At 41.2% G+C, this 19150-nt stretch overlaps 1 protein-coding gene across 1 annotated transcript; it reads left to right on the top strand.

The window, feature by feature from the left end:
- The first annotated feature begins 8034 nt into the window (after nucleotides 1-8034).
- On the top strand, nucleotides 8035-13768 carry LOC133897557 (boron transporter 4-like). The gene is made up of 14 exons (XM_062338325.1): nucleotides 8035-8217; nucleotides 9265-9374; nucleotides 9488-9570; nucleotides 9654-9846; nucleotides 9927-10065; nucleotides 10140-10305; nucleotides 10818-10984; nucleotides 11104-11277; nucleotides 11512-11607; nucleotides 11687-11800; nucleotides 12052-12374; nucleotides 12538-12805; nucleotides 12923-13051; nucleotides 13404-13768. The coding sequence occupies exons 2-14, from the start codon at nucleotides 9271-9273 to the stop codon at nucleotides 13434-13436; spliced, it is 1989 nt and encodes a 662-aa protein (XP_062194309.1). The 5' UTR covers nucleotides 8035-8217; nucleotides 9265-9270; the 3' UTR covers nucleotides 13437-13768.
- The last annotated feature ends 5382 nt before the right edge of the window (nucleotides 13769-19150 follow it).

Genomic DNA, 19150 nt, shown 5'->3' with positions numbered 1-19150 from the left:
TTGGACGAATCTGACGAGCCTACCTTAAATCAACTACTACAAATCAGGAACAAGAAAGTGGATGAGATAGAAACGAACCTGCCGGACAGTGGCACGAAGCTGGATTATATAGCGGCGGTTGTTAGATAGCGAGGATACGTCGATCGTCAGATGTGACGATCGAAACTACGGGGATGAGGAGACGTCTAAAATAGTGACATCAGTAACAAACCGATTGGAGACTATTTTTTAAATAAATAGCAAATTAGATAAGGATTCGATTAGAGTTACTCTAAGAGAGAGTACCTTAAAATAATCCATATTGTCAACACCATTGCCTGCCTAGAATTGCAACTTCACGTCCTCTTATGCATAGATGGTCATTCTCGGTTATCTAACTCTCACATAATACTCGACTATTTGTTGATTATTTCACATATTTTATATTTTTACTTATCTTCGTATACGAATCTCAGCCTATTGGAAATGTTCGTTGCATGTCACCTGATACTTTGTTGGGTTGTTCTGAGCGACTAGAACGTGTATTGTCAGTACTGGCATGACTCCAGGATATTGTAGACGATGATCGAACTGGTGCACTGGCTAATCATTTAGTATAGCACTACAACAACGGCAGGTCCAATTAGTTCGACCAATGGACAGACAGCCACACGATTAATCAAGTGGAATTAACTGCTTGCATCACACAGACCGTGATATGCGTACGTGGCAGTTCACATATGTTAATCCTGAGAAGGTTCTGGTTGCTAAAAAGGTGCCACACCTTGCCCTGCTTCCGTTTGCTAGATACGCATGGCCTGGAAGTCACCTGGGAAGACTTGCACCAAATCATCGATCTGTCGATGTGCATCAGCGTTTTTAAGCTTTAGGGGAAGGCAACGGCATGGTCCATAAAAAGGTGAAGGCGACGGATTCGATTGGAGGAATATTTTTAGATAAGAGTTGATTATCTAGTTTTTTTTAGTTGTTTGGTTAGACTATAAGTTTGATGGGATGACCATCATAGGGCAAGTTAGATAGGATCCGCTAAAAACTGTTGGTCACAGCTATCCATATTATAGATGAGTTCTATGTCTGCTGATATGTCATATTCTTATTGGTTATAATAATATTTTTTGGTTTACACGTTTTAAATTATATTATCTCCTAGATCGTTTATCTAATTTGTAACCGATTGTATCATTGTACTCATTGCATTAAATCGACAAAATAAGATCTTATATAATTTATATTTTGATTAAAAATTAAATATATAATAAATGATATCCACAAAATTTTAACTAACTCCACCATTCAACCAAACAAAAAATTAGATCTTTCTATCCGTAATACCAAATAAGAAATTGAATCGCTCTATCAATAAAAAACATAAATAATTATATCCAATTCTATCTTATCCTTGAACCAAACGTAAATGCCAGCCTCGCCGGTGGAATCTCGTGGTGCCGTCATCACTTGGATCATGCTGCGTTTGCTTGTTCAGAACAGAATCGTGAACAACTGCATAAAAAGACAGTACTCGATTGCTGTTGTACGCAGGGAAATTTCAGAATTTAGGATCGGAACGCATGATTTTGAAAATATAGTAATAAGAAAAACTTAGGATTAGAATGTCTTAGCGAATTGAATCCTATAGAATGCAAAAACACAAGAAAATTATAAGAATTAGCGTTTAGATGGAGCACAGGAAAACACAAGAATCAGATGAGAGAGATTAAAAAATTCCATAAGGTTGAACCTTATGTTACAATTCCTCCAAAAATTTCTATACAAGAAGTCATTCCATAAGAATTTTATAGGAATTTGACAAGTCTATTCATTTGTTCCAAATGATTCTTATTGAAAAAATTCCTAAGGATTAAAATCCTCAAAATCTCTATAAAAATCCTACAATCTAAAGAGGCCTTAACGTTCAATCCGCATGCTTTTAGAAATTTTAACATCCAACCCGTATGCTTTTTATAATATGGCATCTCGTCTATGATTTGTTTTTTCTATTCCATGGTATGCGAATTTTTCTATTATGTGTTCTTTTTTACACCCGATGGGGCAATAATGCGCTCGTCTTCACTCCCATTCTGGTCATCTTCCCAAGCAAGTGGTTCATCTCTCTCTCTCATCCATACATCGTCGCCGTCGCTGCCGCTTGACCCACCACCGCAAAAGGTAGGGTTCGGTGCCGACCATGCAAAACAGAATACTTGTTCTTCTCCGATGCTATCTATCCCGATTTCCCCTTCGATTAAGCACCGGGTGCGAAAAGCATGCATAGGAGATGGATTGTTGCCCTCCCGAGCACCACCAGTCCAGATCCAATCGATCGATCGAGCTAGAGGTAGTGACACCCGAGGGAGGAGACGGATGGCCGCAGGGAGAGAGGCAAGGCGAGGGACGAGCGGCCACATGTGGCGCTGCTGCGTGAGGGGCACAGCGAGGGCTCAGGTGTTGAGGCACTGGTCGAGTTCCCAACGAACCCCTCCCGATCGGCTCCATCTCCCATTGTGGCGTCGCCCTCGAGCCGCCCTTGCTGCTCGTGGTGGACCCTAGTTTCCCTTCGGGTGAGAAGGAAACGAAAGCAAATTATGTTAGACTAGAAATTATATGAGACCGGGTCACACATGTAGATCTCTGTCTCTGTGTGACACGTGTCTTTCTCCATATCTGTACGCAAGCGCGCGAGCCGTTGATCCAAAGTGTGTGACACAGATGAAGGTCTCGTGGAGATCTTTCTCCCGAAGGCCTCATAGAATTTGCTTCCTGAATGAAACAGAGCGGGGTGGAAACCAGAAGAATGGAACACAATAGAAAAATTCTGAGTCGGGGTGGTAAATTCAGAAAGGCTTGCAGATTGGGTGTCAATGCTGCGAGGCACCCATGTTGGGTGGTAAATTCTGAATGGCAAACTAAAAACATACTCGAGTGTTTTCTGGTCTCTCGACGCTTGATTTTTTTTTTTTTTTTTTTTTGCGCTAGTGATGGTGGCTACATGAGGTAGAAAAATTCATGTGTTTTCAGATGATCCAACACCTGAATTTTTGTTTACACCTCACTTACAGTCAGTTGACATGTTTGGCAATTTGTCCATGTGTCTCTAAATAATTCTGTTGTTAGGCAAATACTGTTGGGCTTTGAGTGACAGAGAAACTGTAGATACGTGACGGTGCATCGTTACGAAAAATATTTCCTATCAACCAATGTCAGGAAAACTCTCCATTTTCACTGTACATCAGGTTTCTGTGGTTCAGCTCTGCTAGTTTTATCTTATCGACCCTGATGGCCGGAGCTATTGACATTCCAAACTGTAGCAGAGAATCTGAGCCATACAAATCAGATCGGATAGCTCAAAATAGAGAGAGGATCCCAATCCGTGCTCGCTCCCCTTGGTCTACCGAACGGCCGAATCGGGTTTACTTTCCGGCCCATGTAGTTGTCCATCCTTTTCCTCTGAGAACAGAACACCACGTCGTTCTCCATCCTGCTCTGCACTGAAAGGTGTTACCTCCTTTTCCACCATGCAAGCGAAACCAAATGAGGAAGAAAACAGTTGCAGTTCGATACTTAGTTGATGCACCTAGCTGGCTGGCTAGCTAGGACTAGGAGTCGGTATATTTGGATTCTCTAGCTGATACGGTAGCAGTTTTGCAAGCAGCTTACACAAGACAAGAACTGCCTACCTCTGAAAGCTGCTGCTGTATCAGTAACAGTGTCGAGTTATCGACTTGCCAGCCATTTATGCGTATGATCCTCCTCAAAAGTAGATTGCTGTTCTTGCATGTGGCCAATAGTTTGCGAATTTGGTTACTCGGAAGCTAGCTCGTACTGACTGCACCTATCAGTTGCTTCTTGGTGATACTGATACAGAAAAATACATGTTGAATAGAAATGCACTGTTTAATTACTTGCTCTATGCTGCATTTGAGCTAGCTAAAACGACACCCGAATATAATAGTTGCCGGCAACATCTGATATGATTCGTATTTGATCCGTTTGGTTCATCTGCTGTCCTGACCCTGCAATTGCTTCCGTCTGCTACATACGAATGGCCAGGAAGTCACCTGAGGGGACTTGCACCAAATCCCCTGTCGACTTTTGCATCAGCTAGCGTGTTTGAATTATTCAGAGATTTGCCCATGCCCATGCATGCACAAAATAGCTTGCTAGCTCGGCGAACGGAATGGAATTTTAGGTGAAGGCGACGGATTTGCGCCAGGGAGTATTATAATGAGTCCGTTCTTCCAACTGGGAGTAGTCCGTTGGACATTTTGTAAACGCTATGCTAGCTTGGAGATAAACAATTGTGATCCTGCTGAATACTCCACTCACGAGAACATTATCTATGTCTTTTTCAAGATTCTTGGCACACTAGAAAATGGCATCTAGCTCTCAGTAAGGGAAAAATGGTGTATATACATTGTCTATCATGGTCTATTTATGTTGAGATTTATATTGAAGAATTAATTAAAAAATTAACAGATAGATGAAAGGAGTGAATAACCAATATTAACGATGCATACACAATACCTTACCGAGTTGCATTTTTCTTAGCTCTCAGGCCACGCACAGAATTTATCTGTGGACTGTTGTAGTTACTGTTGCAATGTAGTACTCAACTTACCTTGATTACATAGGCTGACTATGGCAACTTGGAATGCGTTGCTTTTGAAGAGTATTTCTCCTGTATTACTGTAAATTTTCATGGTCCCTTACATGCCACAGATACAATTTTATCCTTTGTTTTACTGTTCACAATTCCTTGTTTATTTTCAATTCAATCATTTTTCTTACCGCAGCTGCGCGCATGCATATGTTGAACTTTCAAGCGCGAATGATCAATGATTGCTTGCCGAGGCGAAGAGCATGGGGTATTGGAGTGTCACTAAAGTAAATTACCAGCAGAGGGCTAATGAAGCAGAGGCTATGAGATCACAAGCCAAGCACCACCCATCTGAACAGATTGCTAGCTTTGCCTATCGAGCGAATCTTCAAGTGTCGTCATCACTTAGATCACGCATCCTTTGTTTATTCAGAACAGGAATCGCGGACCCCTGCACAGTGGACAATACTCACTTGTACGTTATATGCGATGAAAATAATAGCAATTTAATTTAATTTAATTCTACATATAACATGAACACGAATAAATACAAATAATTAATTATCAACTAGCTCAGACGAGTCCTGACAAGATTAGAGTAGAATCGCCTAGAATTTGATCAACCCTAATCAGTCTCGACTAGATACTCGATAATGATCTTGACTAGCTCACTCGAGAAATGTATCAACTAAAATACTCGAGAAGTATATCGACTAGTAAACTCGATTAATACACTCGATTAGGATTGTAGTATACGTACTCGATGACGACGTGAGATGCAGAAGCTACCGTGATATCGATGTAGTAGGCGATGATGAAGATGAAATAGTCCAAGTTGATCTCGATATAGCAGTCGGTGATGATATTGTCAATGTAGACGAAGTAACACACGATGATGTAGAAGAAGTAGATCGTGAGCAATCGTGACAAGCGCTTTCCAAAAATCTTATTTGCTCTCTCCCGGTGCAAGATCTCAAGAGTGACGGATTCCAGAGACCTGATCTCCCGTTCGTCGGTGCACGCCCATCCAACGAGATAGAGTAGTCTACGTGCGATGGCGCAATAGAGAGAAATGGTAAAACCCTACGTGTGATGGTGTAACAGAGAGAAATTGACAAAATCCTAATTGCAAAAGGGAATAAAACCGTAAAATGAAGTCGGACCTGCGTAAGCAACTGGACTCGATTTCAGTGGACCATTCACACAGGTGTCATGCACCTCCGCCCCCACCCCGGCCACGACCTAGCCCGGTAAGGCGAGCGAGCGTATGTGTTCGTCTAGTCATCTCATCCACATATGCTAAATAGTTGGAGGAGAGAAATCATTTTAAGTTGATCCCTATCTACATCTATTAACAAGGTGGGGACTAAACAAACAAACATACCTCCCTCGTATGGTTAAACCTTTAAGATTTATTTAAAATTATATAAATATAATTAGACTCGTATATTCCAACAGTATGCACAGGTCAATGGTCAGTTGGCTTGACTGGTTAGTGGTGGTGACTCATATGAGTTTAATTAAGATAAAAAAAAATTAAGTAGTAGTCAAAGTATTTGTTGAATGTTGACATTTGACAACCAGGTTTTTTTTTTATGTCATTGATCTTCAATTTCTACATCTTCTATATGCAGTATATGTTGTGTGAATATGTATGTGGTAGTATAAGTGTGTGCGCTTATGTCTCTGTATTTCTACACCTTACGTATTCTTGTTGGACTCCTGTACTCTCTTACTCCGAGATCACTGCTGACAGCACCGATTTATCCGAATTTTATGCAACGTACTAGTAGTACTAGTAATATTTTTTTTAAAGTAGTAAAGGTCTAACATGTACCTCGGCTTACAACGACAGACCTACCACGTGACAGCCTCCAAGTACTGAAGAAAAAATTTCTGCTCAGCCGTAAAAATTTACGAAGGCTTTACCTTGTGGTCGGGTATGTGCTGTGGTAGTATTCTTTCGATGGAGTCATCAGTTATGTATCCTTTTCCATTTTCGCTTTGCAGATGCGTTTTTAGGTTGCGGGTGAGACCGACGTCAGTGGCGATGGAGAGCTCCGACGCCATGCAATCTGCAGGATCCGAACTGAACTTCGAGAAGGCAGGCAGCCGTTGCGATGACATGCGGATGGTGTTGCGCTCACGGGCTTGCAGCTCATCGGCCACATGAAAAGAAAGGGCAGAAAAGGAATAGTGCCGCCGGATCGCAGTGTGTGTAAAAGGTCACCTTTTTTAGGTCTTGGAGGTACACTTGCTCTTGGGACTCTTGGTTTGGTGGCCGCTGTCCCTTCCAAATTCCAATATCGCAAAAAATTGGATCATGCTCTATCTTTTTCTTTCGTTGAGGTGACAAAACAATCACATGCACGGGGAGGAAAAGGTATAGCGTTCTTGGCCTCAACAAACGCTTCATTCATTTTGTTGCCGGCTACGTTCTTGGCGTGTAAGAAGAGCGAAATTCGAGCAACCCAAGGCATGGATCGGAGTTCGTTCAAGTTCGATTCCGGCAGCAATGCGGTCTGCGTGCACCGTAGGTGAGTGTGCGTCCGCTCACCGGCCGCCGGGGCGCGCGGCGTGGCCATGCCTCGCCCGCACGGTGAGAGCGCGATTGGCACGGCAAGGACCAAGAGCTTGTCGAGACTAACGGACGCACCCATCAACCTCGTTGCCAGGACCCACTTGCAGGCACACAACTGCAAAGGGAGCATTGTGTGAACAGTGATGGGAGCCTTGCGCTACAGTGAGGGACAGTAGAATATATTAATTCAATATAGCAAAACACTGTATATGCCTACAGCAGCAAAAACTGTACTTTCACTGTTTATGGTTAGTGTACCAGCCGCTCTGGTCTCTTCGTTTTTAATCGGATGATGTATATTTTCCTTAATGTAATTCACCGTAGCCTCTCTGCATTTCCTACTCAAATGTAGAGGATCCGATTACTAAAAGCAAATACTATACAACTTTATTCTATAAAAAAAATTTATAACATATATCCATTTTCTTTTTCTTCTCTTCAACCTAACCATTAAATAAAAAAATAATACAAATAAAATCTCAAAAAACTTTAAAAAAATACTATAAAATTTACTTCGCATAGCCACCCATCCCACAGGCGGCCACGATTCGCCCGTGGCGCGGAGCCAGGAGCGCCCCCCTATCTCTGGCCACGTGCCGCGTGGGCGCCGCACAGATCACGAGTTGGCCCATGGAGTGTCACCTTCTGGCCCCACTCGGCAGAGAGAGATAAGGGGAAGCACAGTAGACAAGTGTCACCCCTGCCCCACTCGTCAGTGAGCGAGCGCGGGACAACAGAGTAGACAAGAGAATTACCAATTGATTGAGCGCGTCCTCCTCCCATCGTCTCTCCCTCCGCTTGGCTTCTTCTCCCGTCCATGTCTCGTCTTCGCCTCGCTCGGCCCATCCTCTCCATTTGATGCGTTCATTTATAAATACCCGCATTCGGGGGCCTCGAGAAGCCAACCACGCCGCGGTCCGGACCCCCGCCTCCGCTTCCGTCCGCTTAGGGTTCCGCTCCGCGCCCAGCAGGAGCCGGCATTGCCGATCTCAACCCCCCGCCTCCGCCCACCATCAACTCGACCGCCGCCGAGCGGTAATCGGTACGGACCCCAATCCCCGATCTTGTCGCTTCGGTTCGATTGCTCGGTCGACGCGCGCGTTGGTCGTCGTCGGGTGCTCGATTTGTTTAGGTAGTTACTGCGGATTTGGTGCGGGGTTCCCGTTCCATTCGTTTTTGTGCGATTGTACCATGGCGGAAATTTTGTGTGCATGCGTGCATGCATGAGTTGTGCGTGTGCGCTGTACGTTTGGTTTCTCTCCCAGCAGGCGTTTTTATGGAGGAATTATTCGAGTTTTTTCATTGCTGGTTTAGTGGTAGAGTGCGTCAGTTGTTCGTAACGATGATGCTTCAGCGCAAACACTGCGTTTTGTTCGCTCGTAACTCCGGTTTACGTGCATGTGGGATGTGGAGTGGCTCCAATTGGATTTGCATGTTGATTTTCCTGCTTGTGTTTTGTTTCTGTTTTTCGTTTCACTACTATTAACTGTATTTTCTTGCGCTTTTTTGTGTGTGTTTCTTATTACTGTTTTTTTTATCAATTCGTGATGGAGTAACTCTAGTTGGTGCGTTTTTCTCCTCAAAAGTCTTGGAAAATTGATGCGCGTGTTTGTTCGTTCGTAACTTTGCCTTAGGACTGGACCCCACGCTTGATAGGGGCGTGTTGGACCGATGGATCCCCGAGCTGCAATTACCTGAAAGGCTGAAACAATTTTAAGTGCTCTATTCTATTGATCATAGTTTTCTGTTGCACAAGTTCTGGTTTAGTTCGACTCGTAGAGCAAAATTTCTCTGGGAATGCTAAAGTCCAGTGGATGAATTGGATGAATGTGTTCTTATCATACACAGTGCCAGCTGAATTTAATTGTTAGAATGGTTATTTAAAAAGTTGATCGCAAAAAAAAAAAAACATAGAGTACTTTACATAGTTTCTGTCTTTCTGAGTGTATTGACACAACAAGCGTCTGGTGGCTAGAAGTTCTGATACCAAAGTTTGTCCAAATTTACTTCATCTCAGCTTGAATTGTTTGTGGATGATATAGGAGCCATGTATGATATAATTGCTGATTTTCCTGTGGTTCTCTGACAGCTTAATATGGATGTACTAAGGAATCCCTTTAAGGGAGTCATCGCCGATGTCAAAGGAAGAGCATCTTGGTACAAGCATGATTGGGCTGCAGGACTCCATTCTGGCTTTAGGTTAGTTTTGTTTAAAGTTTGAACTGCTCATACTGGGCCATTAGGTGTGTCTCCTCTTCATTTTGCTTGTTACTTACATAGCTAATTTGTTTTGCTGGAAAATGGATTATCAGGATATTGGCACCTACCATGTATATCTTTTTTGCCTCTGCGCTTCCTGTCATCGCTTTCGGAGAACAACTGAGCACGGCAACAAGTGAGAGCTTACCCTCGTGCTACTATGCTACTTAGGCTTGGATTTCGCACAAACAGTAACAAGACAAAACTGGTTTGCTGCAGATGGTACACTCACAACAGTTGAAACAGTGGCATCTACTGCGATATGTGGCATCATTCATTCAATTCTTGGAGGGCAGCCATTGCTCATTGTTGGAGTAGCGGAACCAACTATTATCATGTACACGTATCTCTACAACTTTGCCAATAAGCAGCAAGGTCTGGGAGAAAAGCTATATTTGGCGTGGGCAGGATGGTAATGAATGAAGTAGAATACATCCTACCCTATATTAGCTTTCAGATGAATTAAACTCCATATTTCCTCCATGCCGACAGGGTCTGCATCTGGACCGCTATCATGTTGTTTCTTTTGGCAATGTTCAACGCCTCCAATGTTATTAGCAGATTTACAAGGGTTGCAGGAGAACTTTTTGGGATGTTGATCACTGTTCTGTTCTTGCAAGAAGCTATCAAGGTACTATGAATCCAGTAAATCCTAGTTATTTCTTCATTGACATAAGCATTTAAAAACGGGCCTGACTACTGCAGGGGGTCATAAGTGAATTCAGTGTGCCTGAAGATGCAGACAGCAGTTCACCAATATACCAATTCCAGTGGCTGTATGTCAATGGCCTACTTGGTGTCATATTTTCAATTGGCTTGTTGTTCACTGCATTAAAAACCAGGCGGGCAAGGTCATGGCTGTATGGCCTAGGTTGGTCGCTCGTTTTCCACTCGTTACATTTATCTGTAACTTAGTTACGCCGCATCATAAAATAAAGGGTCAAGCGGCAGCCAATCAATTGATCCAGCGCTAGTCCAGCCGTAAAGTTATATGAAAACAAGAGCATTTCTCGGTTGGACTGGACTCGGGATCGGGCCTGAATTTCAGGCTTGGGTTTGGGCTAGGCCACGCTTGAGTTTGGTTGTGCTTGGCTGGGTTTGGCCACGCTTGAGTTGGGTTTGAACTGGCCATGTCAGGTTGGGCTTGAGTCGAGACCTTGAGATGTTTTCCTATCAGTGCTCAACTCATGATTTTTTTCCTTTTTATTTATAAGGACAATTGTAGTGTTGTATGTTTTGGACTTTGAGTCCTTTACTCCTTTTAAATTGAAATAAAACCAGTTTTTATGCTAAATCAGCTTTTAAATGGTTCCGAAATTCTAGTTTAGTCCCAGTATAATGCTATCCATGCACTGACCATGTGCCTTGATTTGCCCCTTATAGGGTGGCTTAGAAGCTTCATTGCTGATTATGGTGTCCCACTTATGGTGATTGTGTGGACAGCATTGTCATATACACTGCCAAGCAAGGTCCCTTCAGGAGTCCCCAGGAGGCTTTTCTCTCCACTTCCCTGGGAGTCAAATTCTCTGCAGCATTGGACCGTAGCGAAGGTAATAAGTCAATAATTGTGATTCCGAAATGTAAATATTTATGGTCTTCAAAGTGTAAAGTTCCACAGTTTGTTCTGCATACCATAATTCTGAATGGTTTCTCCGCTGTTTACTGTCAGGATTTGTTTTCTGTCCCTCCAGCATATATATTTGCAGCCATTGTGCCTGCTTTGATGGTTGCTGGACTTTATTTCTTTGACCATAGCGTAGCTTCACAGTTGGCTCAGCAAAAGGAGTTCAATTTGAAGAAACCTTCTGCCTACCATTATGATATTTTGGTCCTCGGATTCATGGTACATGGTTTATTCAGTGTGTTCATTCTGTTGTAAGTTTCTCGTTGGTTTCTTACGAACTCGATCACATTTGTCAGGCAAAGTATGACAATCCATTTCCTTTCCGGTATTATAGAAATGATACAGGTCCTGCTTTATGGAGCAATAGACGCTCCTCCATCTATCTTGACTGCATTTTTAGTTCAAATATTATGGCACTGTATTTCTTTTTCTTATAGTATATAAATGGAATAGGTACTGCTCTGTGGTTTGATTGGCATCCCTCCATCTAATGGAGTACTTCCTCAGTCTCCCATGCACACAAGAAGTCTTGCTGTCCTCAAGAGGCAGGTTGGTGAACTTCAGACTGACTTGTGTCATTTGCTATGTAGTCAGCTTTGCTTATGCATTTCCCTCTCCTTAAATTTAGTTGCTACGCAAAAAGATGGTTAATACCACCAAGGCTATGGAGAACCGGGCTAGTAGATTGGAGATATATGGAAAAATGCAAGAAGTTTTCATCGAAATGGATAGCGAACAGAATGTGAGTCTTTAACTCCTTGTTATCTCACAACATTTTTTTACCAATTACCATATAATTTTCCTTAGTTTTATACTTTTATCAACTTCACTTTTGATGTGAATACTGTTGCATGCCCAAAGCTCATGTTATTTCTGCTGCATCTTTAATTTCTTAAGCGCTTTCCTCCAGCGCCCATCTAAATGCTATCCATGTTATTCTATATGGAAAATTTTCACGTAAAGTAACGTAGTGATCAAATTTTTGTCCTTCAGACTGATTCTGTTGACAAGGAGTTGAAAAGCTTGAAAGATTCTGTTCTGAAAGAAGTTGACGAACAAGGGAAATTGGAAGAAAAATTTGACGCTCGAAAACATATAGAAGCCCACTTACCTGTTCGAGTGAATGAACAGAGGCTGAGTAACCTGCTGCAATCCTTACTGGTTGGTGGTTGTGTTGGGGCTATGCCAGTCATCAGGATGATACCGACATCGGTTCTCTGGGGTTACTTTGCCTACATGGCCCTTGATAGTCTACCAGGGAATCAGTTCTGGGAGAGGATACGGCTTCTGTTCATTACAGAAGGCCGACGCAACAAGTAATACCTTTATTCTGTATCTGTTCACCTCATTTGAACAAGTGCACTTACATGGGTATAATGCAGCCCGTGTGTTTCCTTCGGGATTAATCACACCACTTTATGCAGGTGTCAATTGCAAGACTGCTAGCAGTGCACTAACCCGTGGCTGTTATCTTTGCAGGGTTCTCGAAGGTCCTCATGCATCTTTTATGGAGTCGTTGCGGCTAACAACAATAAATGTCTTCACGATCTTTCAGTTGGTTTACCTCCTGATATGCTTCGGCATAACATGGATACCGATAGCAGGGATTCTGTTCCCAGTGCCTTTCTTCCTTATGATTCTCATCAGGCAGTACGTCCTCCCAAAGTTTTTCGATCCAAATGACTTGCGAGAATTGGATGCAGCCGAGTACGAAGAACTTGAAGGGGTCCCCCACGAACACACAGTGGTATAAATTCATCTAACATTTCCTGAAAATTCATTCGTCAGTGCAGAGTATGTTTGACTTTGAAATGATCCGAGATGCCTCTCCTTTGGTAAATCTGAAATTTGGCTCCTTGGACAGGAGGAGGATGCATCTGATGCAGGAAGCTGTCATGGCCGTCCTGATGCTGAAATTTTGGATGAACTCTCAACCAATCGTGGAGAGCTAAAGCGCAGAGCTGCAAGCCTACGTGACGAAAGGCACCTTCAGGTAATAGCGGGTGTGCATGGTTTTGCAGTAAGTGTACATGGGATTATAGATGACGTAGTGTGATTGGTCAACGACTTACTCTCTGACCTCTTGTGCTGGCTTCAAATAGGAGCCAAGCGGTTGAATTTTTTAGCATTTTTCTTTCTTTGGAAGAACAAGTAGTCAAGTTCCACGCATTTCAGTGGTTGTTTTGTGCCGAACAAAGGCAGATTTTCACAGGCGCAAATTCAAAATGCTCCTGTACTTTGAGTTAAGCACATTTCACGCCTTCTCTTTCTTTTTTTTGGGAGAGAGAGAGAGGGTGGGTCTATGCCATGAATTCGAGTTTAACAATTTTGACTTCACCCTGCAGGTTCATTCAAATGCTGTTCAGCCAAGCTTGTGAAGATAGAAAAAGTGGCCCGAGAACTGAGGCTTTTCTGTAGAGCAGATCCTAAAACAACAGTCCTTTTGTTACTTAATGTATGAGCAGTGTTGTGCTTGGGTTTTGACCCAAACGCATCTGTATGGATGGTGTAATACGTAAGAACAGGTAATTAGCGTAAAACTAGGAGTGATTGGGAGGACTAAGAAGAGAGGGCAGATGCAAGATTGAATTGGATACGAAGTGGGAGTGAAGTAGAATGATTAGCTCACTGGAGTGTACTGTAAATTTTTAATATTGTGAGAAGCTAAGTTGAAATATGTCTTGATTTACATGTGATGAGTGATTGATTAGGTTGTCGATGTTTTAGATTGCTCGAGATTGGTTTGCTTGAAGTTCAGTTCTGTCCAAAGTCTAAAAGTTCAGTCTAGAATCTAGAATATCTGGCCTAATCAGAATCTGGAAATTCTAGTCCTAATCCGGAACTTACGGGTGAAACAGAATTCGGAAATTTTGGGTTTAATCTGGAACTTTTGATTGATGCGAAAGCTGGGACAGAGAAGGGTCATTGTAGCGAAAATGATCCTATCAAATTATAATTATGATTTTAGTGATTAATGATAACATAGTCATTAGGACTAACATATTTATCAAGAATATATGTTAGTAGGTCATATTGATGCAATAGATTAAGAAGTCACCGTAGCCAGAATAAAGTTTGATTGAATTGAAGAAGTTCTAGAAAAATTGATCTCATCGGAAGGTCCGGTGCAGAGGAGTTTGCACTCATCGGATAGTCTGGTGCTCTGTGTATTGAACTCACCGGAGTATTTCTGACAAAGGGGGATAATGCTGATGACCTCATCAGATTGTCCGGTGATCTGCACTATGTAACACCGGAGAATTTCTTATAGAGAAGAATGCGAATACAGAAAACTGAAGATCAACCCACCGAAAGGTCCAATGCTTATTTTGTTCACACCGGAGTATGAAAATGAACATTTCTTGTAGAGGCGACTGCAATTGCTGAAGAATGAAGATTAACTCATCGGATAGTCCAATGATCACAGAGATAGCTGCACCGGAACATTTTCAGAGAAAAGAAGAGAAGATTCAACTCACCAAATGGTATGAACACCGAATAAATGCACCAGAGCATTTTGCATAGAGAGACTGTAAAGGCTCGGATGACTCAAGATAACTTACCGAAAGGTCCAGTGATAGATTTGAAGGCACAACGGATTGTACGGTGTTCACAGAAGTTGTGAGTGGAATTCCAACGACTAGTTTATGAGTTTGTACTCACCGGATGATCCGGTGTTAACAGTTTTTCTGAGCCATTGGAAAAACGGCTAGTTGACGGATTTGAGACTATAAATACCCCTCCACTTAGTTATTTGAAGGTATGACAGCTGCTGGAGTCTAGAGGAAGCTCATATACACTAGAGAAGACACTCAAGCCACCAAAGTGCTTAAAGTAATCATCCAAGGTAATTAAACATAAGATTAGAGAGTGTTTGGTGTTTATAGGCCTAGAGTGAGTTGTAGGTGGGTGCTGCAGCTTGAAGGAGGGATTAAGGAGTGATCCTGGCTTGTACCGAGTGGTACGTCGACGCCTTGAAATCTTCGTGACTCGCCGGCATCTTGGGCCTTGGTGGCTCAATCTTGTTGACCCTCTGATTTAGTGTGGAGCGGTGGCAAGACACATGTATGGAGACGTGGAGAACCTTACCTCGGTGGCTCAAACTCCGAAGTGATCACGGCGGCAAGTGACTGGAAGAGAGACTAGTGGTGAGACATTGTCTTTGTGGCTTGTTGGCTCATCGTACTTGAGACCTTATTTTGGTGACTTGGTAGCTCAAAAGCCGTGACCGGAAAAGATCAGACTATCGGGAGCATATCTTTTGTGGAGCTCCAACGTAGATTAGGGGTGACATTCATGTCATTAATATCACAGGATAAAAATCTCTTATGCCGAGTTTTTGTATCTATCTTAGTTATGTTTCTGCATTTATATACTTGCAATTTACCTTGCTAGAATATGGTGCAATCCTTTTGAGCAGTAGAGTAGACATACTAGATTTACCCTAGTGGATTAAGTGTAAGCAAGTGGCAAGTCACACGTTGAAAAGTGTGCTAGGGTTTCGCGGTTTGTCCTCAAAACCGTGGAAAGGATGGAAGTGCATGTGGCATCATCGCGAAGCTTGTGTCGAGAAAAAACTAAGTCATGAAAGTGCCACGATCGTTCGATGGATGGAGCAAAAATGGACCAAAATATCTTGGATGGTAGGTAGAAGTATATTACAAGAGAGGGGTATTTTGGGAACAAACTAAGAAACTTAGTGGTCAAAGAAGCTAGACTGTAAATAGAGGGGTAGGTTTATGTGGGAGAAGTGAACCAGCTAGTTGATCCCCTTGTGCCACATATATGAGAGCCTTGTGTTAGGGTTTTAGAGAAGAGGGGAATGAGTGCTTATCCTATATACTGGGTGAGAGTTTTTGAGAGGAGAATCTTTGTAATCTGCCGAAAATAGGGCTGACTTTGGGAGTAATGAAGTTTATTTTCCTTCTCATACTTGGATTCACATCCTTCTAGTTTCCATATATCGGTTCCCTTGTGAGTTTCGTTTTTGTGCTTAAACTGAAATTTCTCACCTTGTTGGAGTGGTTCTTCTCGAGTTCTTGATTCTTCAAGTGTTCTTGATGAGGACTTGATTTGTCGGATTTCTAGAGTTAGGAGAGTTTGAAGCTAATTTTTCTGACTCTGTTGGTTATTCTCGATGCTTAATTGCTCAACCCTCTTTTGAGTTTTAGATGTGGCATAAGAGACTAGGGTACATGTGTTTTGATTTGCATTTTTATTTGAGTGCCCTAGGTTTGATCCGAGGATTGTCCAGGCCAAGTTTGAGAAGAATCTTGTTTTTGCTCCTTGTCAGTATGGCAAGATGGTTGTTGCATCTCATCCACCGATTAATCTGGTGATGACCGAGAGAACTGTCTCTTTGATGCTTTCTGTCATGAACATGGCATTGTGCATCAAATTTTTACCCCATGTGTTGCTCAATAGAATGTCGTGGTTGAGACGAAAAATCACACTTTGGTAGAGATGGATAGGACGATGCTCAATAAGCATAAGACTCCTAGAAAGTCTAGTGTTGTCCAATCAACTGCTGAAGCTAAATATATTGTTGTCGCTAGTTGTTGTTCTTAGATTTTGTGGATTATTGCTACCTTGAGAGACTATGAGTTAGATTTCAGGAGTGTGATACTTTTGTGTGACAACACTAATACTATCAGCTTAGCTAACAACTCAGTTCAGCACTCCAGATCTAAACACATAGATGTGAGATTCCACTTCTTGCAAGACCACAATAAGAAGGGAGACATAAATATGAAATATATTGATACCCAACATCAGCTAGCCGATATCTTCATTAAGCTTCTAGATGCTACTAGATTTTTAATATTTGATGAGAGAGCTTGGTGTATGTCATCCCTATGGCATTATGTGAGGGGTTTGTCTTTTATACATTCTCTATCTTACTTTTGTTGTATTTGCATTGCATCCTATTTTATAAGATAATTATAATAGTTGAGCTTTGACTTCTATTTCTTTAGCATTTTTTATTGCTAGATTTGAATTTGGATTAAGTTGAGTAGTCATGTGGAGCAATCTTTTAATTTAGGCTCATCTTGCTGCTCTGACATGAAACTTTTCAAGCAAGCTAGATTCCTTAAGATGAAGCTTTGGCAACTTTATGAATCATGTGGACTATAAAATGCTACATTTGTATCACCATGTTCGTCATTACTTTAGCTTAGTCAATGCTTGTGTTAAGGTTAATTTGTTGAATGTCTTATTCTAGGCTTCTTGATTCAAGATTATAGATTAGGGAATATTGCACTATATTTTTTTTATCTTTATCAAATGTTTAGCCCATGATAGAAACTTGAGAAAGCATATGTTTCTTGTGTTGCAAAGATACTAATTGATTATCTGCGCAATTTGAATAATCTTGAAAAACCAAATTTCTTATGTTTAAATATAATTCAATACAATGGTTTTAATGCTTCTTGTGGTTTGCCAAGGAATGAACTCATGGTCGCTAAAGATAATTTGAGGATAAAATGAATTAAAGTAAATGTGGCTAAATGTTTATTTTTCTTAAAACACTTATCTAACTAAGTCTTGTTTCATATATGAGTGTTTGCAAAGTCTACTCCCATAAATACTTGTTTTCCTAGTTTAAAATTAAAGTTTGCTAGTCTTTAATGCATGTATTGCATCAGCATTCAGCTATGTAAAATTAAATGCGCCAACCAAATCTTCGGGTTGAGCTTGTATGGATTCATATTCTTGTGTCATTGTCTCTTTTTAAGCCTTTGTGTGATTGTGAGCTCTATTTTCTACTTTTCATAGTCCTTTGATGTTTCTAGCATTTACAAATATTTTGTGGTATATTTGTAAAAAATCATTAGATTTGCATATTCATACATTGCATAATGTTTTATTCTTGATATTTGCATTGCCAAAAGGGGAGAAATGATAAGAAAGGGGAAAATAAAAAAAAAATATACACCAAATCACAAAGAAAAATCTTACATAATGAAATATGTGCATTCATCAAGGGGAGCATTTGATTTTGAGTTCTTGAGCTTTTCTGGCTCTTTTGAGGTTTTGGCTTGGCTTTGCCTCTCTTCTGCCTTATGCAACATTTCTTATACCAAATGATATGTTTTTGCTCTTTTTTGAGTTTTTTGTTATTTGGATGAGCTTATCTTGTTTTTATTTATTTAAACTAAAATCTTTGTATTTTAAGGGTTGTCAATTCACCTATCAAGGGAAAGATTAAGAAACCAAATTGAAATATGTATTGATTTATGTGTGATAAGTGATTAACAAGGTTGTCGATTTGTCGTGTTTTGGATTGCTTGAGCTTGGTTCTCTTGAAGTTCAGGTCTGTCCAGAATTTGGAAGTTTAGTCCAGAATCCAGAACTTTCATCCCAAATTCGGAACTTGTGGGTGAACCAGAATCCTAAACTTCTGAGTTTAATCTAGAACTTCCGGATTGATACGAAAGCTGTGACAGAGAAGGGTCACTCGGAGGTCAATCCGGAATTTTCAGAATCTGGAATTTTCGTATGAACAGTGTTTTTGGATCTGATGAATAGTATTTTCAGGTTCAAATTTCTTTCATGCATTGGAACTTTTTGGGAAGTACTTTGAATTAATTTGAGGTTTCAGTTGACCATTTTGATTATGGTCTAACTGGAGTTGGAATTGGAGATATGTGTTTACTTGTCTCATGGTGTGCAGGTGTAACACCCTACTTTACAACCAAGCCTATTTATTTAAAAAAAAGAAAATTTTGGCAGTATTTTCTCTATAGAGAGGTATAACTGACCAAAAGAGAAATCTCAGGCAGACAGAATCAGATATAACCAGCATATATAGAGTTCGCCACGACGCTACCAGCGTCGTACCACAACATAAACAAAAGCAAACGACAGACCATCAGACACACCATTTGTATACACCAGTTGAGCTATCGACATCGTGATAAGTTAGTGTGTGCAGCTACCGAGATCCATCCCCAAAATGCACGTCAACATCTAAACATACCTGTGAAAAAAACACGGGTGAGATTCGAAAATCTCAGCAAGTGAAAGTTACTTTAACAAAAAGTTATTTAGCCACAGTTGAATATGCTAACAATTCTAAATAGAAACTAGT

This window comes from Phragmites australis, chromosome 2 (assembly GCF_958298935.1).
Source record: "Phragmites australis chromosome 2, lpPhrAust1.1, whole genome shotgun sequence".
Taxonomy (NCBI): Eukaryota; Viridiplantae; Streptophyta; class Magnoliopsida; order Poales; family Poaceae; genus Phragmites; species Phragmites australis.
Note: the sequence above shows the minus strand (reverse complement) of the source record. Positions and strands in the feature narration are given on the sequence as shown.